Genomic DNA, 27,989 nt, shown 5'->3' on the forward strand with positions numbered 1-27,989 from the left:
CCAACCAAACCAAGTAAATCAGTTTAAAAAAGAATCTGCCATTTCTTTCTTAGCTGAAATTTCCAATAAGATTTTAACTTAAGTCATAGAGAGTCATTTTATGGCACAGAAGGAAGCCATTTAGCCCATCAAGTTTATGCCAGCTTCCCGTGGAGCAATCCAGCCAGTTATACTCCCCAGCTCGATAGCCCTGCAAGGTTATTTCCTTCAAGTACCCATCCAATTTCTGTTTGAAATTAATGATTGTTTTTGTTTCCCCCACCTTTGTGGGAAGCGAGTTCCAGGTTATTACCACTTGCTGCATACAAGAAAGTTCTTCCTGACATTCCCCCTATATCTTTTGCCCAAAATCTTAAATCTGTGTCCCCTAGTCCTTGTACCATCAGCTAATGAGAAGTATTTTCTTGTCTGCTTTATTTCAGCCTGTCATAATCTTGTATACCTCTATCAAATCCCCCCATAATCTCCTTTGTTCCAAGAAGAACAATTACTACCTTTCCAGCCTAACCTTGTAACATGTTGGCAAAACTTCTCTGCACTCTCTCAGGACTTTCACGTTTCCCCTAAAGTGTGGTGGCCAGAATGTGATTAAACATGGAAAATAGATATTTAATATCTTACGGTTTTTACTTTAAGATGTGCAGTTAAGGTTTTTGTTTTAAGGCAGCAACTTCTCTCTCAAAAGCTTGCTTTTTCCACTCAATACTTTTCCCTGTACAGTTGCAGGGTTTACTAAGCGCATCTGTGCACTTCAAGCAAGGCCCCTTATTGCAAGGGGTAATTTTCTTAATTCGCTAGTAAGGTGAATTATTTCAAAGATATAACTTGCTGGTACAGCGTTTGTTTTGAGATCTCATTGGTTCCAGTAGCATTGATTCTTCAGTAGTACTTTCTGGTTTTGTGATTGATAAGAACAAATGCTACTGAATCCATGTCAGTGCAATTTGAAAGAGTATACATGTCTTCAGGTCTCGATTTCGAATAGGAAAACTGAAAATATGTTTGAAATAAATAGTTAAAAGCTGGAGTTTGGCAATTCTGGTATGATTGTGGGGTATCAGATACCTGTGGGACAGATTAGTTTAACTTTAATCACTCGTTAATCTAAAATCATGATTGTTCAACACTCAATTACATCAGGAGAGTAAGCTAGTTAACTTGCTTTGCTAGATTTTTTGGAACTTGTTTGTCATCATTTCTTTACTGGAAAAATAACCAGATGTTTTGATGGCACATTCACTCATGTGGATTGATTAAATTCAACGAGTGACAGTTTCTCTGTAGGCAATGATGCTTAGTTTTCCAAGATGAATAAACCATAGTTTCTGATTTTAACATGATTTTGCATAATATGTTGTTTTTTCTCTTTTATCCAGACATGGATCATGGCGGGAACCTGTCAACCCTTACTATGTTAACACAGGGTATGCTTTGGCACCAGCAACGAGCGCTAATGACAGTGAGCAGCAGAGCATGTCAAGTGATGCAGATACCATGTCACTGACGGACAGTAGTGTGTAAGTATCTGCATGTGGCAGAATTTTTATAGCAATCATTTGTTATATTTTGTAACAGTGGAATGGCCAAAGTAATCTATTTGTAAAACATAACGTGATCAAGCTTATTTGTATCTTTCTCTGGAGGATTATTGTTTTAATGAATGTGGTCCAAATTATTTTCTCTCTCTTTATTTTCAATTAATAACCGCGGAGTGAATATATTTTAAAAACTGGGTGGCTTTGCAAGGTGAATTATGAGGGCTCTTGAATTGCTGAGAGTAATTATTTGGATAAACCCCTTTGTTTCAAGACGTGAAGTTGAATATTGTGGGGGTATCCAACCTGGACTACTTCTGAACCAAAAGGTGCAATATAGTTGATACTGCAAACATCAATGCAAAGTTGACTTAGTTAATGACATCGTAATTTATTCAACTTATTCTGCTTTAAATATGATGTGTTTTAGCTTCATGTCATACTTTAAGTTTCAACGAAACATGAAGTGATAGCTAAAAGAGGATCATCTTATTCATCTTTCATTTACAAATAGGAATTAGTAACTCCACAAGAGAGCTTACAGGGTGCATTACCTTTTTGTTATGCTTGTTTTTGAGTTATGCTTAAAGCCTTATTCTGAACTACATTCATAGTACTTTTTTGTCCAGTCATTGACAACAGTTTATCTGTTGTCTGCACACACGAAAATAAATGTTTTTATTCATTGTTGTTTTCTCCATTGTAAATCAGTATCATTTATAGTCGATTGTTGTCTTTTTTTCTGGCTGCCTTTGCTATAGTGCTCTGTATTGGACCACTGAGAGTCCTTTTGTTTTGATTATCTCCAGTAACTCCTGTATGTTTCTGGTCACACTGGCTCCTAATTACAGAATAAGATTTAGATTGAATATCATAGATCCTTTCCAACAACAAGTAACAACAACTTTCATTTATATAGGTTCTAACTTGGTGAACATCCATCCAGCAAGAAAAACCTTGTTTGCTTGGACTTAGAAAGATGGATGTCTAAGTTCAGTTCCAGTTTACTTCGACCTATTTGGTATCATGCACAAAGGCTGGAATTTTCTAGCCCCTCATGCCGGCGGGACCTTCCGGTCCCGCCAATGTGGATGGAGATTTCAATGCCTCGCCGGCCCTGCTGCTGGCAAACCCACCACAGGAGTGTTGGAAAATTCTGGCCACAGTGTATGCCTGATCTTTTTAGATGGAAATGGAGGAGAAAAATTGAAGAAGCAGGGCTCTAAAATTCCCCAAGTCTCCAACCCTTCTTAAACTTGCAATGTCTCTCAGAGGAATCTAGATCCAAATCTAATTTCAGCATTTTCGGTAGACATTCACGCATGGTGGGAGGAACTATATTTGTGTACACAGTATGGGGCTGTCAGTTGGAACCCGTTAGTAGGAGCAAGATCGCTCTTGAAGTGGCAGTCCTACAGACCAACTGCTGGACACAGAATCAGAGGTCAAACTACCTATGTGCCATACAAAAAGAATCTCTCAAAGAAGACCCAAGTATTTCTAGTCAGTTAAACTTGGCTATGAGATGCTGGCCTTGTTCTGGGCTAAAAGTTAGGATGGAGCTGGAGCTGGTCACGTTTCAGCTTGGGATGACCCAAGAAAGAAGTGAGTATTGTGCTCACAGTTTCATTTTAATTTGTTCCACAAAGACTTTTAAACTTCATTCTCGGTATATTTTGAATTTTACAGCTCAGACGGAGGCTATATGACTCATCGGCCTGTACCAGCTTTTTGAAAGGGCTATTAAATTAGTCCACTCCCCTGCTTTTTCCTATGGCCCATCATTTTTTTCCCTTTTCAAGTATTTATCCAGTTCCCCATTGAAAGTAATTATGAATCTGCTTCCTCCACCCTTTCTGATGGCGCATTCCAAGTCATCAGAACCTGCTGTGTCCTTTTTTTTTCTCATGTAGCCTCTGGTTCTTTTCCAATTAACTTAACTTAAATTTTCCCCCTTTGATTACTGACCCTTCTGCCACTGGAAACAATTTCTCCTTATTTACTGTTACTAAAACATTCAAGATTTTGGACACCTCAATGTCCCATTACCACCTCTGCTCTAAGGAAAACAACTCCAGCTTCTCTAGTCTCTCCACATAACTGAAGTCTCATTCCTGGTATAATTCTAATAAATTTCCTCTGCATCCTTGATATCATTCCTAAAGTGTGGTGCCCAGAATTGACCACAATATTTCAATTATGGCCTGGCCACATTTCATATATGTTTAACATAACTTCCTTGCTCCTTGCTTTGCTTCTCCATGCCTCTATTTAAAAAGTCAAGGATCCACTATGCCTTTTGAACAGCCCCAGGTTTTTGTTCTTGTTTCCCTATGGGTGTCGCTGTCAAGACTATCATTTTTCCCATTCCTAGTTGTCCTTGAGAAGTTGGTGGTGATTTGGAAATGAGCTACTTTTAAGTAGCATATTTTAAAGTGGATTCACCAAGTTTAAAAATCTCTTCACAGCTAGTTGTTGCAACTTCTAAAACAAGTGTTTATGTATTAATGAGTCTAGAAATATGTTCAAAATAACTGAGGGCAATAGTTATCTGAATTCACAATTCCCAAAACCGATCAGCATTGGGATGATCCTGTTTATTGGAGTGCAGCATGGGATATCTACAGAACATCCACTATTAGCAAGGGGGCAGAAAGAAGGCAGCTGATTTTGACAAGTTACTGATAAATCATTAGGCAAGAAAGCAAAGATCAAACAATCACGTCTCCACTTCCTGTGGTAAGATATGAAGAGAGAAGTCCATGTTCAAGGTCAGGTGATTGGGATGGTCTACTTTATTATAAGATTAGTGCTGATCAAAACCATTCAAGCCTTGTTCTGTTAGTGTTAGACTGACCAAAAGTAAACATCAATCATCCCACTAATCCAGACAAAGGAGCATAGTTCAATGTTCCTCTTATTCACAAGGGGTGATTTAAAGTTTGTTATGTAAGTGGAATGTTCTGTACATTTGCACATTGTAGCAGCCAGCGATGCAGAAGTGGCAGTATTACTGCAACTTTACACTACTGGAGATTTTAAAGAGATCTGTTATAAGTGTTGGTTCATGCATCATATTATGTGGCATGAAGCCTTTTAGAAAAGGAATTATATTTTTGTTTTATTGTGACTTGATATATGGTATTGCGAATTTGGATTTGCTAATTATTTCTACATATATCTGAATTACTTTGGTTTGTAACCTTTTGTTGCATTAAAATGAGCAGTTAGATTTTTTCGATGTGAAAAAAAATTAGGACACGGTGGCATTTATTTTTACATTTAAAATTGAGCACATTTCTTATACATAAAGGAAGCCTTTTGGAGGTTATAAATAAATTGAGCCTTTGTTTGATAGGGATGGTTTCTGGTTTCAAATTTGCATTCTTTAACCAGATGTTGTCCCTTTCTTTGGTTAATGTACTTTCTTGGAGCAGTAACTGTTTGCCTTTGCTTAATTCAACAATTATTCTACTGGCACCATAAAACTGTTGCTTAATATGAGCAGTTAATATGCTCATGTTACTTTTAATTGAGCTAAACACAAATAAAATGTTTAATTGCGCTTTTTTTTAAGATTACGTTTAGTGCCTCAATATACACAACGTAATAACGTGTTGGTTGTTGGTGCTGTGGAGTTTATAATCTACCCTAAACATTTAACTGTCAAATTTGTAATAGTATGGAGATGCTCATCCTAAATTTGAGTGAATCCTGTTTGATTTTGCAAAATTGTGAAACCTATGGCACCAGTGCAGCATGCCAGAATTTTAAAAGAATTGGAAGGCAGACTGGACAACTCGGATGTAATAATTTGGTAACCCAAAGCTTAACCAATTAATTTGTTAAAACAGTCAAAAAATAAACTGTTTGGTGAGTTTGACAACATGATCTGTGGATGCACAAGATTGCAGGAGTGATGTGCTGCACCAGAGAGTGGTTATAACTCTGCTCTTGCAATTCTTGACAGCTAATTCCATTCATGCCTGTGTAGACAGTTGTCCAGTGGAAGCCAGGTACTTCCAATCAGGAAAAAATGCAACATTACGAAAGGCAAGAGAGAGAATTAAAGTAATAACCAAGCAAGCATGAAAGTAGCCATTACGAGCCTAAAATAAAGTGAAGAATTTAAGGATTGAGAAAATTGTACTGAAGTACTTGACAGAGCTGCAGTTGAACATAGTGTGAATCCTGAATTGCACTTCATATTATTCTGCCACATTAACCTCTAGCACATGATGATATTGACTCTGGAAATGAAGTGCTAAATAGAGTCTTGCACCTTGTTTATATTGCAGTAAAGCTTCGGATGGAATTGATTTCCCCCCCAATATGTGGCTGTGTGTTTTCTAAATGTATCTAATGAATGCTGCAGAGATGAGCAACCACATCAGAAGAACTGCGCAGGCAGTTGACCTAAAGTTGTATTTCTGACTTTATGCTTATAGCCACAGACCTTCCCTAATTTTAATAATGTTGGCCTGTACGGGCATCCAAAATCCAAGTGGCCCTGATGAAAAGAGCTAGTGATGCCCTCTAATTGCTCTTTATCTTTCGAGGCAGGGATCAAAACAGCTTTGCAAGGCAGTTCTTCCTGTCTTCGGAGGTATGAATGCTGTCTTATTTATTTTGTTTCTATAGGCAGTATTGTAATTTAGATGGATTATTGGGCTCAGTATAACCCAGCCTAATTCTTGATAATTTGGATGTTCATGATTTTCGTCATAAGTTTCTGATTTTTATAGATTGTGTCCTGATATGAGCTTAGCTCAATCAAGCTTGAGAGAATTTCTTAAAAGTGCTACACCTTAAAGTGATGGAATGCAGATATCTCCTGGCTGCACTTTCACTCATTCAGTGAGTTTTCCAATTTCTCTCTTCAGGAGAGGAGAAACTGGGTGCCTCCATAAAAAGTATTTGAGAATTATTCTTGGGAACCTGCACCCCTTCAGCTAGCTAAAGAGAAGCTGAGTGTTAAAAATGGCATTGCCATGGAAGACCAGGGTGATAGATAAATGAATTTCATTTCTTTCTCAGATCAGCATCATTTATAGTTGTATGTGGAAAATTCTTCCTACACAGACTATTCCACGTTTCCACTTAATAGCAGAAATGTGGTAGGAGTGAAAACCAAAAATTATGGTTTTAATAGAAAACCTCTTGCTCTTCTGCAGCATTAATCATGAATACTGGTGCATTTCAGTTTCTGTAGATAAGAAATAGCAGAGTATAATAGAATGTGTTTAGGCAGTGTGCCATCAGAATTGCCACATTGAGAGAGCTGCAGATTGCACCCCATCTGCTAAGTACAGTGGCACTCGATTGCACTGGCAAATTTAGTTAGTTGGGCCCCGTTCTTACAGTTTAATCATTTCAGCATCCCACTTAGCTTGAAGGCATTGTGGCTTTCTTTGAAGTAGGGCACAAAGCTTCTAATAGCAGGGGGTGGTTTAAGAGACCATCTGCTGAATACTTGCAGAAGGTGATCATAGAGGATAACAGACTTACGCTGAAAATATACAGTAGCTTATGAAATATATTGAAATAATGACATGTGTGTTGTTTGTGTGTCTGTGTGTTGGTAGGTAACTCTGGTCATAAGACCAAAAGTTGTATTATATCATAATTGATAAATGTTACTACAAGTCTGCTTTGAGGAGCACATAGATTACCCAACATCAGATACAGTGTATAAATCACATAATAAAGTGGGTGATTATGACTAATGAGCTTTGGGATATGACATGTGTACCAGCTCAAATAATCTTTACTATTTAGTGTGTGCCTTTTAAATTTTTTTTTACATGGTAGCTATCAACTTTTAGAGTTTAAGGTTCCAAGTTTTAGTCCGTGTTTCATTTCTCCCTCAGTTGAGTTTTGATAGGTCAAATAAAGAGCCATTTTCAGTTAATAGCCTGAGATAGTGGCCAAGCAGAGGATTGGAATCCATGGCAGCAGTATTACATTTATGGTGGCTGGGGAACTGGAGGTGACCACCTCCAATATTTCCAGTGTATAATTGGAGGAAATGATGGCTCATTCAAGAGTGGTTGTCGGACAAATGGTCTGATAGCACAGTCAGTGAAAGGTTGAGAGGTATGGTGGGCAGGTAGAACTTCTGCAGTCAGCGTACCTGTGGAAACTGGATCACCATCTTTGGATGCTGTTGCTAAGAGGTAGTAGCTAGATGAGCAAGAGGCCAAGAGTAGATCCTTGGGGACTCCAGAAGTAACATTGTAGGGAATAGAAGGGAATATATTGCTGGGGATGCTCCGACTATCGTTTGATAGACAAGCATTGGAATCAAGCTGGGGATGATAGGCAATATGATGATATGCAAAATGGCTCCAAGTAATAAAGGTCAAAATAGAAAGCACCTTTAACATAACATAATGCAAAATTATGGGAAATGGTCTTAATGTAGAAATATTCTTGCAAGATATATTCTATTTCTGAAAATATAAAATTTATAGTAGTTCCACATGAAAGTAGTTCCACATGAAACTGCATTTGCCCATTCCTTTTATCAACTTCTGATCAATTTTTTTCTGAGTGTCTTGCAAATAGACACTTGGCTGAAATGATTGAAGATTTGACTTCCAAATAAAAGGCAATAAACTCAAGCATCAGTGATTATTAAAATTTGGCTTGTCTCATTGGAGGTCATTTTTGTAGATTTTGCTGGGTTGCTGGATACGGTGCTGTTTAAAAGCAGGTTGAAGACTGGGTGCTGTCCCCATCGGGAAATCGTCAAGACTCTTTTTGCCTTTGGTCACTGGGACACCACCTAGTGACTAGATTGTGTAAAAAGATCAGACAGCAGATTTCAAGCTTGTTTCTTGCTTTGGAGGCAAAATAGCCAAAGTTACTGGTTTAAAATGAGTAAATAAGTTAAATTCTATAATTACCTGAGAATCGAGAAATCTTATCAGTATTTTGGGATGAAATTCTGTGGTTTTATTTACTTTCCCAAGAAAATAACAAACCAGTTACTTTGGAAAGGGTATGTTAAGGAGACTGTTGCTGGAGGAAAGTTATTGGTACAAGCTTACATATATTTATGAATACTTGCTATGATTACGTACTATTCACTACTCCATAAAAATGCTGCTGGACAGTATTTTGTGATGTTATTCTCCAACTAGCAATGTGTATAGAGACCACATTCACTTGGAAAGATACCTCCTTTTTCTCAGTGGTTCATTGTTTTGTGCTTCATTATTGTTCACATAACCCTCATGGCCCTTTGGTAACCTCTATTTGCAAGCTTTTATTGAAAGTTAAATTGTTTAAAAGTAGGGGAAAGTTTCAGCTTCGCAGGCAGTGGCACAGAGTTCCGATTGGTACGTGTTTTGTTTCTACATTCTGCATTGGCCAGTTGTAATTCAAATGTCACTTTTCATTGTCCACACATGCTTTCAAGATCTGCAAATCTAATCTTGAATCTTTCCATGTGACCAACATTTACTCCCTTGCACTGTAGCCTAATTTTTCAACTCTGTATAGAACCTGTGTTCCAAGCTCATCTGCAAGGGTAAAATACTGCAGATGCTGAAAATCTGAAATAAAAACAAGAACTGTTGGAAATGCTTAGCCTGTCCTGTTCTGATGAACGGTCATTGACCTGAAACGTTAACGCTGTTTCTCGCCAAAGATGCTGCTTGATCTGTGGAGTATTTCCAGCAATTTTTGCAAGGCCTGTTTTGTATATCAAGTTTGCTGAATGAATTCTTCAAAACAGAAACATTTGCAAAAAACTTCAGGCTCCATCTAACCAAGCAGTTGAGGCTGATTCCCAACTGGTTTTTTTCAAAAGCCGAGTAATCAAATAACATTTTCAAAGGGATAAGGGATTGGTGCATTGAGGTCCTCTGGGACTTGGCCAAGCCACTGTATTGGTGTCTATTGATATTGAACTAGAAGTGGAATTTACCCACTTCTACGTAGTACTGGAACTTGAAAAATACACTTGTTTTGCTAACTTCCATCAACATTAAACTGTTGGGTGTGGTAGAGAATCATTCATGGTGTTGGGGGAAAGCTTCCGGATACCCAGAATTACTCTGCTGGTTAATTCCCTTTTTTTTGTAGCCTTCATTGTCATTGTTTAAGTGTCATGTCAGTTGGCTTAGGCACTGGTCTTCCAAACTTTCCAGTCATAGCAGCAGTGGATGACTTCGTTGCTGGAGTTATGGTTAAGCCAGTTTTTAATGTTGGCTAGATGCTTCCGTCGCTGTCAGCCTCTTGCTCTTCTTCCGTTAATCCTTCCGGTGGTAATTAGGCACTGCAACCCTCCTGCATGGATAACCTGTCCGAAGAACTCCATTTGTCGTCTTTTGACATTTTTTAAGAGTTTTTTTCTTGTTCTTCAGCCTCATTCAGTTCTTTCTCTGCCTGGCATACCCTTACAATCCTCCTTAAGCACCACATTTCGAAGCTGTTGATGATTTTCTTTCCTAATGCTCCAAGCTCCGCATCCATAATTCGTTATCGACCTGGTGTAATATTTCAGCTCACGGATTCTTAGTTCAAGATTCAAGCTATCGTTTCTTAGAATGTTGCTTAATTTTGTAAAAACACTTGTGGCTTGTCCAATTCTTGTTCTGATTTTTGGGACTCCTTTTGACATCAGATGTTACTGTGCTTCTTGGATAGTTGAATTAATTAATGGGTTCTAACTTACATTTACTGTGTTGCATACTGGAATGTCCTTTTTCTTTGCAAGAAAATGTACAGTACAGTAATGACGGTTGAACGTAAGCCCGTATCTACCACTTTACGGCTGTATCGATTAAATTTTGCAAGTTGTCTTCACTTGTTGCTAAAAGTACGGTATCGTCAGCATAGTGGATGTTGATGACTTTCCCTCCTCCATCCATCCCTTCAATTTGTCTGAGAATACACTCACTGTCTAGGAAGAAACAGCCCAGTGAGAGAGCACAGCCTTGTCTAACCCCTCTTTTGATCGCATTCCAATCACCGACTTTGTTCTCATATCTGTTCATCACTACCTGATTCCAGTAAATATTCCCAATGAATCGAAGATTTTTCCTGTTGATGTTGATGTCTTGCAGCATTATCATGAGAAATGCACCTTCTTAAAAAAAATTCCCCTATGATTTTTCTCCTGGGTTGCTCACAGCAATGTTCTTCAGATTAAGTGTTGGACTTTATCAAATGCTTTAGTATAATCAATAAAACATGGGTAGAGGTCGATTTGCATTTCAATGGCTCTTTCCACCAAGGTTTTTAAAACATAGATTGCATTTTGCGTTCCTTTACTTTCTATAATGTTTATGGGGAACAAAGAGACTGAACCACAGAGGACCCAACACTTAAAGGTAACTGCAATAACATTTGTAAACTGCAGACAAGTGACTCGTGATCAAACATCCAACCAGAGTTGGAAACTCTAGTCATGAGCCAGAGAAACGGCAAAGCCTATCAACCCCATCGACGTTGATAAATCCCTTTAGGCTGCTAATATTGCCACTGATGGTCTTTTGGGTTATCCCATGACTCAATTAGTGCAATTTATGATTTTGATGTCATCGAAAACATTTAATTTTCTGGGACTGGAAGTTCTCAATCTAGTCTCGTTGAATCTGGGTATGAGGTTGCCTCTGGCTTTCTCAAATGGTGAGGGCTGGATCACATGTAATTTGGATCCAGCCATCAAAGGCTTCATGCTTGGAGTTATGTTGAGACTATGCTGTTGTTTCCTGAAATTTCTCAGCATCACCTCCAGCTGCTCCTGAGAAAGTATTTATCTGAACATACCTGGCGGGAATCCTAAAAGTACCTTCAGCTGATACTCGGTTATTGTTGGATATCAAGGTCTTGCAGCATGTCAGGTGGCCAGTTAAGCGAGATTATTACGGGAGGTTACTCTGTAGACTTTCCAGGCTTCAAAACAATGAATTTCTTCACCATAGTCAAAGAATCAGGGCATTTCTCCTTTTGAAATCAGGATTCGTTTTCCTGTTTCATTGGGCAGAATTTAGCCCTTGGTTGGCGGGCGGGCCCCACCGGCTTGGCGGTGGGCGGGCAGCCGAAACGGAGCCCGCCGCCAATTTTGAGTGGGCAGGCCAATTAAGGCCCATCAAGCTGCCTGCCCGACAGGAAGCACTATGCGCTTCCAGTGCGTTGGTGAGGTGGGGGGGGAATCCCCAACTGTCAAAGTGCGCTCTTTCACGCATGCATGCGAAAGAGCACACTGCTCCCGGAGGCAAAGTCCTGTCTCAGGGAGTTTAGTGAAAGGTAAGTAAAGTCAAAAAATAGATCATTTTAAAATTATTAACATGTTCCCCTCATGTGACAATTTCACACGAGATGGGACATGTTGATAACAAACTCATAAAATTTATTAAATTTTTACAAAACGGTAATGAAACTTCATCCTGCCAGTGGATGAAGTTTCATTAATAATCTACAGGCAGCTGGGGCTCCTGGCCTGCCAGCCAGCCTTAAGGTTGGCCGGGCAGGGCATTTAACTATCTTAATGAGCCTGTCAATGGCCTTAATTGGCCATTGGCAGGTCAGCCGGCGGACAGCTGATTTTGCTGTCTGCCCGCCTTAAGATTTTAATGGCCCACGTCATTTTCCCCTTGGCGAGCGGGCCCCGCCCCCAAATCGCCGAGGGAAAAACCCTAGCCATTGTCTCTGAAAGTTGAGTAAATTTGAGGATTTTGAATATCTACCCTCTGAAGGACTAGCTGAAGATTTCATGGTTAATGGAGATTCAGAGTGCAGTATAAAGTTTTCCAATAAAAACAAAATGTTAAAAATACACAGTATCTGAAAAAAGATTGACGATTGCATTTCCGATGTTTTTATTTGAGATTTACGTTATCTACATTTTTTGAAACAGATTATCATTTGCACATACAATGTTTTATGTCCAGACTAAGTTAGATGTTTGGTCTTAAAGAATTAGTAGCCTCAAGGCTTGAGCCCACCCACCCAACCCAGTTAGGCAATGGCTGTGTTTCCAGACATTTGGAAGCTAGTAACTGGGATTACAACTTTTGCAATTCTGGGAAGTGGGAGAGAAAGTCCTTGGGATTTGAGACTCTCAGTTGGATTAAGGAGCAAGATATAGCTGTGGTGGGGGTGTTGCAGGGTAAGAATATGCATTTATTTAGAGCTATCAGCTGGGAAACCCTTTTTATCCTTCATCTCCTTCAATTTAACAAACAAGGTAACCTTGTATAGAAATTTGTAATGTGAAGAAATCAACATTTTAACATCCAAACCTATGAATTACAGCAGATGCAAATGTCAAAACTCTTGCACAAAGACGAAGATAGAAATGGTGATGACATAAATGTACCACACACAGAGTAATACCACGAAAAACTCAGAACTACTGTATACGGTTATTGTTTTCTACTAGCAAATCCACAATATTTCAACTGCAGCAGGTAAAGTTGGAAAATTCCTGACCCCATAAACCACACACCCGCTGATTTAATACAAATGCTGTCATGGAGGATCCATTTGTAATATATTAAAAAAACAGTATATTGGAATGCACAAACATCTCTGAGAATGCGAAACAATCTTAAAATGCCATTTACCAACATGTGGAGTGGAAAACTCACTATTACAAGCAAACAGCAATTATGCTCAATGATCTGAGACAACATTCTAATTTGCATAGCTTCTCAGCCAGGCAACAGTTAAATTGCATAATCACATAATGTTTACTTAATAATTAAGGTTTCTAGCAATTAATGTTTCCAGTTTTAAAGGCTCAGGTGAGCTTAGATACAGCTACACCATGGTAGCAGAATAATGCTTGTGCATTAAATTGTGTAATGGCCTGAATTTTGTGGTCAGTAGCGAAGGAACGTGCTCACCGTTCACTATGCTTACATTTGCCCACAAATGTCCTGTGGATTTTTGAACAGCAACTTAGTCATCACGCGTCTAATACCATGCACTGCCCTCTGCAGGGAATATAGGACCTGTGTAAACAGGATAAGTACCAGCGTGTCTCTTACACTAATCGAATTGAAGAATCTTTGGTGAGGCAAACAGAAACGAATTTTCACTCCAGGGTCAGAAACCCAATGCCTCAAACATTGTCAGTGGCCGTGACGCAATGCAGTTTAAAAGGCAAATGAAAGATGGATGCGATTGAGAGATATAAAAGAGGGGGAAGGTTTTTTTTAAAAATTGTTTTAACGTTTTTTTATCACAGATTAAAACTGAAAGAATGAGACTCCACACATACAAAAGTTAATTTTCAGTGCCAGAGAGAGAGTTTGGCAGTAATTAAGGTGTAAAACTTTATTTAAAAAATCTCTTTTGAATACACAAGCCCTAGCTTTTTTTCTAGCATGCTTAATGCGTAAGAACCACAAATTCACATGCTTACGTGTATTTAAATGCTGAATTTCTTGGCGCGATGCTTTTAGAGCAACGTTGTGGAGGAACACGCTAACTCGGCAGCAACTTTCTGATTTCCATGTTTTACTGCACATGTGCAGCGCTGGAATTGCTGTCAGCTTTGCATCATCATAATGGTCACAGCTAATAGATTCATCTTTATTATTGCAAAATTCCGAGCTATTATTTAAAAATACTGATTTATCATCGGCAATGCCACAAGAAATCTGCTACTTCGCTAAAAAATCTGGAATTACTTATTAATACAACTATAAACATTATAAATTGTATGAAAATTTTATTTTTATTTCTCAACCATATTTTTCAATTAATATTATTTGGTTCATTTTTGACACATTTAGAGGTAGAATCATTTTTGCTGTTAACAATGTAGGGTTAACATTACAAGCAGGATTCGGCATAAAATTAGATTTGGATTCTTCACAGACCAGGGCTCAGCATGTCTGGATCTGCGGGGAGCTTTGGTTCTTTTTTATATGGAGATTAAGGGGAACAGGGCCTATGTAATGAGCAGATAAAAGCGAGAGATGGAAAGAGATTCATTACTCATGGCTCTTAGCATTCTGGGTAGAGGTTTACACCCAAAAAAAGGAAGTTTGATGTTCCTTCGTTGTGCTCATTCAGTGAACTGTAAAACACTTTGAAGAAGCTTATCTGTAGTTCGAGGGTTTCCTGGGAGAGTTGCTGGCTGGCTGGCAAGGAAGGCATTGACATGAAAGTGATTTCAATGCCAGGGTATCAGACTAGAGCAAACCCATTCGTATGATCATTTTAGCAAAAATGTGTGCACTAAAGTCTTTAGCATCAGAAACTACTACCAGTAAAGAAATTGTGTTCCTTAAAATCCTATTGCAGGAAATTAAAAATTGATATGCAGCTTGTGTTTGAAGCTGCCATGTCCATAGGGTTCTTAAACTTGGATTATGTTATCCAAAGAGATCTCCAGAAAGAGTGTTTTGGAAAAATATATTTTGATAATTTAGAAGGGCAGGAGACGTGAATCAAAATTCTAACATTTTTACGTTTCCCCAGTGGCCTGTGCTTATCCCATCATATGATCCATTCTCTAATGATACAAATTTGAATGTAGTGAAATCAGCATGTTCTCAGTTATTTATAGAAGAACCTTTGTTTACAAAGGGTTTTCTGTAGTCATTTAAACCCTGAATAGGAAGGTGCTTTTAAAATATTTAATAACAGTTAACATAAAAGCGTGCAAATTTTGAAATTCATTCAGTTGAGGTTGTTTGGATTTTGGGGGGCACTGGGGCTGAAAATCATGCAAACTGAATAAAGACAACCACAGCAACATTGATTGTATGACTTCCGTTCCCTCTTTATGAAATTCTCCAAATAGTAATTTTCCCCTTCTGTCAATGGGGAAAAAAGAAAAGACATGGTTGATGTGTGAAATGAATACAGAAAATGCTGGAAATGCACAGCTATTTGATGGGCATCTGTAAGAGAAAAGTAGGTTAAAATATCTAGTGAAATCTTTCAGCCATCTTTAGTGTTGCAAGAGTGGCTATGATAGTTTGAGCAACGAATGAACAAATGTGCATTTATATAGCACCCTGTTACATCCTCGGTCTCAGAAAATGTTTCATACCCAATGATTTATCTTCAAAGTACAATCACTGTTAGGTGAGCAAAACGTGGCAGCCAATGTGTGCAGAGCAAGGTCCCACAAACAGCTGATGAGATCATTGACCAATTTAATTGTCTTTGGCTTTGACTAGAGGAGGAATGTTGGCTAGAACACTGGGAGGGAGCCCTGCTGTTCAATTAATGCCAGTGCATGTTTTACATGTAACATTCCATCCAAAAAAGACATTCTGGGAAAGCCGCATTTTGCAGATTATGGTTACTGTTATATTTAAAGGTTCATGTATGTGTTCTCTCAGAAGTTTGCGATAGTATAATGAATGTTAGTATAATACTCAATTATTGATGGAAAATTATCTAGAATGAGATGGAGGTTTGCAGGAACTCAATATGAAAAATGGAAGTAAACTTACATCGGTGAATTTTGGGCAACTGGGCAAATAAATCTGTCTAATTACAAGTCTGCCATGTAGAAATGACTGACCTTGAATGTATCATAACTTGATTTTCTGAATTATCATCTCTGCTCATAACTCTTATTTTCAAATCTTGTCAGCAACCATGTAATTTTCCTCCTATGCCACTATATAATATAATTAAAATTTCTAAAGTCATTAACACCTTAAAAAGAACATTTAACAATTTGCAAGCTAATTACTGCACCTACCCATGCCATTCTAAAAATACCTGTAATAATTTTCTCCTAATCGTCTGCTGTCTCTCAGGAGACTTGGCTTTCTGTTAACCTCTCAGTTGCATTTTTAATACTAGTGACTTCCCTGAATTTTTTCCATTTTCTGAAAGCTTTCTAACACCCCCTAACTGAATGTGATCCCCTTGGTAATACTTTAACATACAATTATCACACTCCTACTACTTATCCTTCTCCCAGCCTTTTCCAGCAGCTCCGCCTGGTGGCTATAGATTAATTTCCTAGCATGCCGAAACATCTCACTACCAATGCTGTGTTCAGTGATTCCAGTGATTAGTCCTAAAGGGATTTTGCAATGGTTTTATTCCCCAAATGTTAACAATTCGGTTCTCTTCAAAAATAAAAGCACACAATCTCGAGCACTGGTCAACAAGCAGGAATGAAAACCATAGCTATTTGTAGCACTCCCTCGCACCCCACCTCCCCCTCCCTGAGATCATGACTCGGGGAATCCTGGGTTTTATTAACACTTAACCTGAGCTTTTTTTAACCAATGCCAGAACAATGGCCAAGGCAAATGCAGGTGGTGGAAGAGCAGTACACTGATGTGGCATCACCATCTTGTTGTACTGCGCCTAAAGCTGAGCAGTTGAAATAAAATGTGAATTAAGGTACACTCCATTGTTGCAATTACATATAATTGATAATTTAGGCAATCTGGTATGAAACCAGTCACTGAGGATTTATTTTTATGTTGATAAAATTTCCTAATTTAAGGTTTAAACTGTAAACTAAATCCATAATGGCTGCCTCCTGATAAATGTTGTATTATCATCGTCTTGCTTGCACTACACACAGTGACACAATTAATTTCAGCCATTCTGTGAGGCTCGTATCCTATAAAGGAATCATTTAATTGAGTTAACTGTATTCTGTTTTCAGAATATTTTAAATTTGATTTTCTGCTTCAAAACGTATTGAGGGAACTAGCTATTGAAAGCTGCTGCAGTTGTATAAAAGTACACATTTCTCAATTTTCAAAATATGCATGTAATATGTATCCAATTTGGTACATTTTTACTTTGTCAGCTGATTTTTATTTTGGCTGGAGCAATTTTTTAAAAATGATATAGAAAACAAATCATGCTGTTTCATTGAAGGAGAATTGAGTAAATGTATTTTCAAAGATTATTACAAATCTAATGATTTTAAACCCCATAACTTTGCTACTACATAAAAATTAACATGTACGTGCATTTTTTCAAAATGTCTACACATGTGACACTCCTTTCATGAGTCGTAGGTGCGACCCCAGAGTCTTTAAGACTGAAATGTTTGCATCCATTGTGCTGTTCTTTATTGAAGGAGGAGGGGCAAGATAAAATTAATGAATCAGAATGTGGCTTTGTTTGAACCTGCTGCTAATGGATGAGTTGGCAAATAATGTTAAAATAGTCAAACCTTTCAAGTTCAGAGGTGGCACTAGGGAATCAAACCAAGAGAACATCAAAGCCGGCACAGCAGGACAGAACATGTGTTTGAAACTGGATAGATTAGAGGCCATTATCAGTCGTTTGCCACGATGTGGTGAACAAAGGCATGTTCTCCCCTTCAGGATGGGGTTAGTGAAGTGTGTAAAAAGCCACTTCCCAGCACCCTATCTGAGAACCGGAACTCTATACACCTGTACATGCTGGGTAATGTGGATCATCATTCTGCTGCCAATGACCTGTCTTATCACTAAATTGAAGATACCTGTATACTTAGATTGAGATGCTCTTTCCAATGACACAAATTCTGAAGGAGTTTTAAAGAATTATTAGTGCAATTCTTAAGTCCTAGTTTCCTTTCTAATTGGCTTTGATTAATAATTTTTTTTGAAGTATAAGGCAAGTTGCCAGTGACCTATAAACACTGTTTTAGCTTGATCCAGTGTTTGAAGTTTGTAGCTAGTTGCTGTTTGTGTACTATACAAACACAGCGTTTCAAAGAATACAATGAATTCTGTAAAATAATTATCTATGATTGTGGAATATTTGTGACTGTCTACAAGATGAATATTGCCAAAATGTCACAGTTTGTGTACTGTTTTTTGCTCTGTGTCAAAGTTGATTATTTCTGTGGGTCAATCCCTTGCAGGATTTTCTTTTAATTGACCCTGCTTTGCATTTTGTCAATGTTTTACATTTTGTCACTGTTACCAGGCTGTGCACGTTAATGAAGGCCAAATTTAAAATGCAAACCTCCCTTTGCATAGATACAGTGATTACCTTCTAAAATGGGACAGAGAAAACATGAATGCGCCACAGTTTCAGTACCCTATTGAGTTTCAATGGAAGGAAGTAACCATTGTTTTCAGATAGGTAATGCCAACAAGTATTCAGTTAAGTTCATTAGTGCTCAAAACTGTGTCGTTTCTTCTAAATTTAACATCAACCACCTGTGCTCTTTTTGCAATATTTGGGCAGTGTCATGTAGAAAATATAATTCGGGTTGGGTGATTTACAGAAAATAAGCATTGAATAGTGACAGCCATTTAACTTATGTGCCTCAGGCATCCATGAATTTATTAACTGGACTGTTTCTATTATTCATATGATCAACATTTTTAAGGGTTGTTGTCATAAATTTAGTTTTGGGCAACTGTTTCTGACTGTGGTGTGTTACTGTGAGGCCTGATGATTTAAATGAACAGTCTCAATAGTGCAAGTTCTCTGACCACTATGCAGATGAATGTTCATAGCAGAGCCTGGAAAAATTAGATACAGTTGTGAAATCTTCATACTATTTCCACAAGTGTGTCATTGTTTTTGCTGCAGTTGACATCTCTGTGCACTGGAAAAAAAGATCTCCAGTGTTTGCTTCTGGGAAGTGTAACTTTATTGTAGGGGCCACAAATAGATTTTTTTTTTAAAGTTTTCTGGTTTTCCTTTACTTGCTACTTTGCTTTGGGTTGACTATTATGAGAAGTATGATAATGCCATGCTCTGACAGCCTGGCGCTGCTCAGGGATACGATTGCCTATGTACAAGACAGGGGTGTGGATACCTGCCTCATCAGCTTGGATCAGGAGAAGGCCTTTGACAGAATATCGCACACCTACATGGGGGATGTGCTCTCCAAAATGGGGTTTGGGGAGGGAATTCGAAATTGGATCCAACTGCTCTACACTAACATCAGTAGCGCAGTCTCAATCAATGGGTGGGAAACAGATAGCTTTCCGATTAAATCTGGAGTCAGGCAGGGCTGTCCTCTCTCGCCTGTCCTTTTCGTGTGTTGCATAGAACCCTTTGCCGAGTCCATCAGGAAGGATCCGGGCATAAGAGGAGTGACGATCCCAGGCAGTGGAGGCACTCGGGTAAAAGCCTCCCTGTACATGGACGACGTCGCCGTCTTCTGCTCGGATCCGCTGTCGGTGCGCAGACTGATGCACATCTGCGACCAGTTCGAACTGGCCTCAGGAGCCAAGGTAAATCGTGGGAAGAGCGAGGCCATGTTCTTTGGGAACTGGGCTGACCGATCCTTTGTCCCCTTCACTGTCAGGGCTGACGGCCTGAAGGTGCTGGGGATATGGTTCGGAGGGACCGGGGCATGCGTTAGAAACTGGAAGGAGCGAGTGGCTATGGTGAAAAGGAAACTGGGCATGTGGGAGCGACGCTCCCTCTCCATTGCGGGTAAGAACCTGGTCATCAGGTGTGAGGTACTCTCGCTGTTGCTGTACGTGGCGCAGGTCTGGCACATTCCAGACTCCTGCGCGACGGCGATCACTCGAGCCATCTTCCGCTTTATCTGGAGGTCGAAAATGGATCGTGTCCGCAGGGACGCGATGTACAAGCCTCTAGATAAAGGGGGAAAAAACGTGCCCAACATCGCCCTCATACTGATGGCCACCTTTGTGTGTGGCTGCATCAAGCGGTGCGTAGACCCTCAGTACGCAAACACCAAGTGTCACTACGTGCTGAGGTTCTACCTGTCCCCGGTGTTGCGAAGGATGGGTCTGGCCACGCTGCCGCGGAACGCTCCAAGTAGTTGGACCGTGCCGTACCACCTGTCCCTGGTGGAAAAATTTATGCAGAAAAACACCTTTGACCACAAGTCCATCAGGCAGTGGTCAGCACGTAACGTCCTAGAGGCCCTGAGGGAAAAGGAGAGGGTGGACCCTGTGGGATGGTTCCCCGAGCAGACTGTCAAAGTCATTTGGCAGAATGCCTCATCGCCAGAACTTTCCAACAAGCACCAAGACGTAGCTTGGCTGGTGGTGAGAAAGGCCCTCCCCGTCAGATCCTTCCTACACGCCAGGAGGCTCACCCCCTCTGCACGTTGCCCTCGAGGTGGCTGTGGTGGGGAAGAGACTGTTGTTCACCTCCTTGTGGATTGTGCCTTTGCAAAGAAAGTCTGGAGAGAGATGCAGTGGTTGCTGTCGAGGTTCATCCCGAGCAGTTCTGTGACACAGGACTCTGTGCTCTACGGGCTGTTCCCAGGGACACACACCGAGACAAACATCGACTGCAGCTGGAGGATCATCAACTCGGTGAAAGAGGCGCTTTGGTCTGCCCGAAACTTGTTGGTCTTCCAGCGCAAAGAGTTGTCCCTGACCGATTGTTGCGGACTGGCACAATCCAAAGTCCAGGACTACGTGCTGAGGGACGCACTAAAGCTTGGGGCAGCTGCCGCAAAGGCGCAATGGGGAAGGGTCGCTGTCTAAGACCTTTCTACCACAGCGCACCGAGAGACTGGGAACTGTTTAGAGCCCCTCGGGCTGTACAGATCAAAATGAAAGGCTGTAAATGATTGTAATATTGTTTGTACTGATGCACCTGGTGATACATTTTGTAAAAGTTTAACCTGGATTGTACCCTTGTAATGTTGTTTTTGAAATGGTTTGGAATGTGATTGAAGATATTTTATGAATAAAGTATATTTTTACAAAAAAAAAAGTATGATAATGCCATGCAGATTGATTAAAAATCCAAAATTTTCTCCTATAGTTTCACCACATATGCCTTGGTACAGTGTATATTTATCTCTGTTTACACTGTACATTGGGTAAAATACTACTTGGCTCAGATGTGGTTTGCAAAATGGTATAACTAATTGAGTCTCGTAATGCTATACTCAACTATGGTTTAATGAAACTGCCTTATTTTCCGGACAGAGATGGAATTCCACCATACAGAATCCGAAAGCAACATCGGCGGGAGATGCATGAAAGTGCCAAAGCGAATGGACGAGTGCCACTACCTCACATTCCTGTAAGTATTACTTATGCAAATCTACTTTCTACAGGTGAGCAAAAGACATGTTCAGCAATGCCACTTTAAAGGCTTAAACAGGTGGATTTTCGCTAAGCCTTATTCATTGTTCTTTACCGTTTCTTTTGTTGCCTTAGTATTTTACCAAAATCTTTTAAAGCTGTACAGATAGTAGCTGACTTGGAGCACCAATTAACATTATGAAATGTGTTCAAATATTTAGATTGCATTTTGTTTTATCAGCCATGCACTATGCAATTCGTAAAACAGTAAAAAGAAGCAAAAAAAATGCAGATGTTGAAAAATCTGAAACACAGAAGTGCTAAAACACTCACTAGGTCAGGCAGCATCAGTAAAGAGAACAAAGGATTTGATGTATTAGGTGGAATCCTTTGTCAAACTGCTTTGCTTCAGGGCTATGTTGCTATAAAGTTCCTTGCATATTATCCATAGTTGGAGATTGGCTATTGAGTTTGCTGTTGTCGTGAATTGTGTTTCTATTGGATGTATCTTTCTGTTGTGACAAATGTTTGTCAAAGACCCATTTTTAAATTGAATGATAACATAAGGATGACCCCTTGCATCTTTAGTATTTATGGGCAATGGCTCCCTCACATAAAGCAGCAAGAAAACCACATGCTGTGGGGATTCTTCAGTTTAGAGCCATCTTTGTGTCATTTCAGAGTTGACCACTGAAACCATTATGACAATTATCTTTGTCTTTTATTGGTTTTAACACAGCAGTAGGAGTAGTATCCTACTGCCAAATGCTGCCAGCTACTGTTTGGTAAATGTAACACACTTGACCTAAAAAAAAAGTTAATTAAGTACAGTGAGATACACCTATGGGGAATCTTCAAGGCCTTTTTTTGGTTAGGACTTATTGCACAGTATTCTTTTAACATGTTTTGCCAACTTGATTAATTCCATTCTTGTATACCCTTAAACTAGTGGTGTAATGAATCTCCTCAAATGCCTAAGTCCTTTAGCTAGGAAGTAATCCAATTTCAATTCAAGGAAAGTTGGGAGAATGTTCCCTGAATTGTTTTTCCTTCCTGGAGCAAGAGAGACAAACACTATTTCATGGGTTTTATTAAGCGTGTGGAAAGAATAAAGGACTCAGATAGAAAAAAAAATGTTGATATAGTTAGTGTTTCCCAGTTAACTACCAGAGTTCAAATGCTGACTTTTGTTATGAGCCTCCTAGAAATAGATGCATATGACATAGCCCTTAAATAGCAGGCTATGTTTAAACTTGAAAATTTATTTGGGAAATATTCTAAAATAGACAGTGATGCCCAATTATGCAACTGAGAAAGTTGTTTGAGCATGCATATGCTGTGGGGGGAAAAAATTAATGTTGTATTGTGATATAATTATGACTAATTTACAAAAAGCCCCATTAATGTGAGAAGTTAACACCAAGCCCTGTGTTTGTGCACGTGCACAGTTAGCTGTATGTCAGCTTCATAAGTAAGACAATGAATTCGCCAGCTTGTACTTTGTTCTCATTTATATTTTCAATTTAAAATGTTCCACTCAAACAAAAAAAATTTAACTTGTGCAAGATGCTGAAGAAGGCCTTTCACCAGAAAATAACTTTTTTATTAAAATATTTTTTTGTTATTCACTCACGGGGTGTGGCTTCGCTGGTTGGGCCAGCATTTATTGCCCATCCCTAGTTGTCCTTGAGAAGGTGGTGGTGAGCTGCCGCCTTGAGCTGCTGCAGTCCATGTGGTGTAGGTACACCCATGGTGCTGTTGGAAAAGGAGCTCCAGGATTGTGAAGGACAGTGAAGGAACGGCGATATATTTCCAAATCAGGATGGTGAGTGACTTGGAAGGGAAGTCACCATCCTGACTTGGAAATATATCGCCGTTCCATTTGATGCTCAAAGCCAGGAGAATTCAAAGGAATGCTTTGAGCAGTGAACGTGAAATAATTCTGGCATGCATTATTTACCAATTAATGAAAGTCATTCCAATTATTTGCTTTGTATATTGGTAATCAATATGAACTACAGTGAGGCCATCTCTTTCAGATCAAAACAGCTATTTGTGCCTTTAAGCTCAGACCAGAATTGCAGTTTTTATTCTTGTAGAGGCAAAGAAACTATTCAGAGCAGCTATTAAATCCCATTTGTTTAATTAAATCCATTTGCAAAGAATTAAAATATTGAGAGCGCAAGGTATTCTATTTTACTTTAGTTTAGCATCCAGTTCAGTACTGAAAATTGGAGTAGTGTGATTTCATATCTAGTTCTCCCATATCATCATCTGCATATTTGAACCATGTGCTCTAATTAAGAACAGGAAGACTTAAGGACATAATGGTCCTAGTAATCATTGTCAGTTTGCATGGACAGTACAACTTTTCAGTTAGCATTGAGGAAAAACCTTTTAAAAGAACCATTGGTGTGATGTACTGGCAAGTTCTGCTCATTTCTGCAACATTCCTGTGGTAGATTAAATTGAAAGTTTAGAATTGTCACATTTCAGTTTAGCCGGAACAGTTCTACATTACTATCCCACTGAGTCTTTATGTTTTGCAGAAGCTACAAACAATTTGCATTAGCTATTTATGTGAAGTTCCAGTTCTGGAGCCAAGTTCTGAGCAGATCCCACGGAATGCAGATTGTTGCTCTGTGCTGCAAATGGACTAAACCATGAAGAACTATTTCTATACAATTGTGAATCTGTAACCAAAGTGGGAAAAAAAAATTTGGTTGTAGTGTATGGTTGGTGCTTATGCAGTCCACCTTTGAATTCAGTGCATGCAACTTTGTGGCTCAATTGTTAGGACAACTTGAGGAGCATGTAACAGTTTTATTTGCTGTAATGTTTAGGTATAGCCAAAATCTTGCTTCTTATGTTCCTAAACCTGTCAAATGTCACTGCACCAGTTCTTTGCCAAAGGAAGAAATCTCTGCTAATGGCATAATAGAGAGTTGGTTTCTAACTGTTCTGACTTAAAATAGCTTTGCACCGGGGTAATCAGATTGGGTTTAATTCCATCAGTACAGTCCGAGGTTCTTCACCAGAAACAGCTTGGGTTCTCACAGTCTCCATTCTGTTTGTTCACATTCAATATGGCAAAAGCAAATCCACCATCAAACTAATCTTATTAAGGGAGTTCAGTTGGCTTCGGCTTTAAATTAAATTATTTTCATCCTTAAGCTGCAGAAGACCTAGTCTTCAGCTTTGATCATTTGGTTGTGAATAGCTGAACGATTGGGCAGTGGCTATTCCCAGCTGCACAGCACTCTGTTCATTCACATTGCTGCTTTCACTGCGTGGTTGCTGTAGAGAAGCCTTGACTGATCAGCCTTATCCGGATGTGATTCTGCTTTATTCATCTCTTCTAAAAAGATGAAACTGAATAGGAGAAAATTGGTTGGCTTTGCCACAAGTTAGATCTGCAATAAAAGTTATATCTGAGCAGGTTACCTTAGCTTGTTTTTTTTATGGTTTTTTATTGTTTAACAATAAAATGTCACAGTTTGCACCAAATCGGTGATGTCCTTAATCTAACTTCAAAGGACTGAATCATTTGAGCTGCAAATCTATTTGGTATTTTAAGTGTAGCAATGAGATATTTTGAAACATTGGCATAAAAGCTGAACTTGGAGCAGGGGAAAAATAAATGTCAGTTTTGAAAAGAAGAGCACAACATACTAGTAAATTCCTGGCTTTTATCCTCACAATTAAGATCTCCCTTTCAAATGGCAGTGTGGCTCAATAAAAGTGAAGAATAAACACCAAGTAACGAAAAATGCTTTCAGCATCAAAGTAAGATGTAACATTGCTAGGTGAGGGTGTGAGGGGAGAAAGAAGAAGATTTCACTATGTGTAATGAAATAATAAACTTAATTTATGAAATATAGCATTACAGTTTTGTTACATAACACTCAGAAAATCATCCTCAGTGGTAATTGTTGTCATACTCTTTGACTGGATTGGATTGGATGCCCACTTTATGCCCCATCTAATTTTACTTTGCCTTGACTTTAGGCAGTGCACTTTTGAGTTCAGTGTTCAACAAATTCAATGGACAGTCATTCTATCATTTTCCTACCAGATGGATTAGGTTAAAATTAACCCCAATATGTTTTGAAAGAAGTAATTCTGCTGTCCAGTTCAATTTGTCTCACATGCAGCTGTTAACCAGTGCACATATTTCACAGGATAAATTCACAATACCTAAAGTTGCTGCAACAATCTTAACCATTTTTGGGCAAACTAATTTTCCGGAAAAATTTATGTAGTTTTTCCAGCATATTTTTAACTGGTCTGGCTGAGTGGATTGATTTTTTTTCATTCACAGCTACGTCTGGAGTCCCGTTTGTTAACTTTCATTCTTGTAATTCAACTGAAACTGCCATCCAGCTGTAGAAAGCTTTATCTCCAAATGTCTAATTATTACAATTCGTACACATTAAAACGGACCTGTTGTGGTCCTTCCTTGTGAAAACCTGTTACAATTTAGTGACCACAGTACAGCTACAAAACAAATTGAATCAGATTCTTGTGTGCAGATGAAATTGGTCTGACTATATTTCCAAGCTTAACCACCTTGGTATCAGATTTATAGCAGATATGCAGAAATAATATTTGCATAAAAGCCTATTAACAATTACATTAAATTAGTGCAGTTATAAAAATGCACATAGTTAAAATGCATTCATGGTAAATCAGACATTTAGCTGCAGAGTTGAAATTGTATTTTTTTAATGCTGTTCTGAGTTACTTTTTGGAATGTAAATGAAGATTCCTCTTTAACCATTTTAGCATGGCACGAATCCAATCTAGTTGCAAAGACAACCTACAAAGCTACCCACCTTCTACAACAGTTGCTTCCCAAGCTCCACCTTGGCCACAGCCCAGTGATAGCTAGTCCTGTCCTCTGTGGCGAGACATCAAGTTTACATTTAATACCTGTCACAGCAGCATCACTGAGTATGGAGTTATGGCCAAATGATGGATCAAACTTGTGATACAACACATTAGTGCTTCAACGTGACTGTTTACCCTGCATGGCACTGGTCCTTTGCATTATCAAGTGCACATCTTTGCTTCCCCCTCTGTGTACACACCCCCTCCCTCCACACTTACCCTCTATTAAAAATCATTTTTCTGTACCTTTCTGGAGAGACATTGAGTAATGTAATCAAATTGTCATTATCTAAGTTAAAGATAGTTTGAAAATGCAAGTAATGGTTCTTGGCATTACAATTGAAAGATCAAAATGTAAGTTCTAGATTTAAAAAGTGAAGTCTGGAAGGTTGCACATTTGAAAACATTTCCATTATGTCTATTCTAAGTTGATACTTTTTCTTTCAGTTAAAAGATCTTAAATAATATTTTATCCTTTGAAGAAAGGAACAAAACTTAATTTTAGTAAATTGTTAAACAATATTGGTTCAAAGCCTACATTTTTATCATTTTGTTGGAAAGACTGAGTTCAGAAATATAAAGCTGAGGCATCTTTATAAAATGTATCATGGATGCCCTTTCCAAGAAGAAATGCATTGTACATTGACCTGGTTTTAGACCACTGTTCATGTCAATGCAAAGAAATCTGAATTTTGCACCAACCCGAATACGATGTAATTGGCATATAAAATTACTTGAAAAGAATTTAGGCAGTAGGAATAAGACTCTTGAGGATAGTCTCTCAATCTAACAGTTAGGAACCAAAGTTTGGTAAAAACCATTGGAATTTTGTTAACTTTATTTTGTTAACAAAAGCAATTGCTCTGTAAGATGTTTAATATCAGAATTTAACTGACATTCAGGTACCAGTGAGCAATGTGCTCCAATTTTCCTGTCCATGGTGGAACTTGGACCCACTGGCTGCCACATTTTTTTTCTGACTGTTAATCTGGCATTAAGCCCTGAATTAACCAAAGTTTTCTGAAATTCAATTCACAAGATAGTTACAAATGAGGAAATCCATCTTAATTCATCCACCCCAGATCCTCCGGCTGCTCCATTTCACTTTGTTAGTCCTAAATTTACTAGTTTGAATCTATATCTCTGTCCCACCAGCTATTTCATTTCAAGTAAGATTCAGGTTAAACTGCTCCATTCCTTTTACAACCTTAGAAACCTAACAAGATCTGCTCTCGAACACTTCCTTTGTGGGTTGAGTCCAAGTTCGTGGAATAAAAAGGACAGTAGCAATATGGATGCGGAATTGGCTGAGTGATAGTAAACAGAGTAGTGATTAATAGATGTTTTTCGGACTGGAGGAATGTTTGTACTGGAGTTGCCCAAGGGTCGGTGATGGGATCCTTGCTCTTCCTGGTGTGTATTAATGACCTAGACCTTGGTGTACAGGGCACAGTTCAAAATTTCAGATGATGCAAAACTTGGAATTATTGTGAACTGAGAGGAGGATAACGTAGAACTTCAAAAGGATGTAAACAGGTTGGTGGAATGGGCAGATGTGTGGCAGATGAACTTTAGTACAGAGAAGTGTGAAGTGATTCATTTTGGTAGAAAGAATGCAGAGAGAGACAATATAAAATAA

The 27,989-nt window shown here is 38.8% G+C and overlaps 1 protein-coding gene across 2 annotated transcripts in view; it reads left to right on the forward strand.

The window, feature by feature from the left end:
• axin1 (axin 1) overlaps window positions 1-27,989 on the forward strand; it is a 110,273-nt gene that overhangs the window by 57,273 nt on the left and 25,011 nt on the right. For both annotated transcript variants that reach the window (XM_078558970.1, XM_078558971.1), the window contains exons 3-4: window positions 1,377-1,517; window positions 21,362-21,458. In XM_078558970.1, the coding sequence (XP_078415096.1) occupies window positions 1,377-1,517; window positions 21,362-21,458 (238 nt within the window). The remainder of the gene's footprint in view (window positions 1-1,376; window positions 1,518-21,361; window positions 21,459-27,989) is intronic.

The sequence above is a fragment of the Cetorhinus maximus genome, chromosome 15 (genome assembly GCF_964194155.1).
Source record: "Cetorhinus maximus chromosome 15, sCetMax3.hap1.1, whole genome shotgun sequence".
In the NCBI taxonomy this organism is placed as follows: domain Eukaryota; kingdom Metazoa; phylum Chordata; class Chondrichthyes; order Lamniformes; family Cetorhinidae; genus Cetorhinus; species Cetorhinus maximus.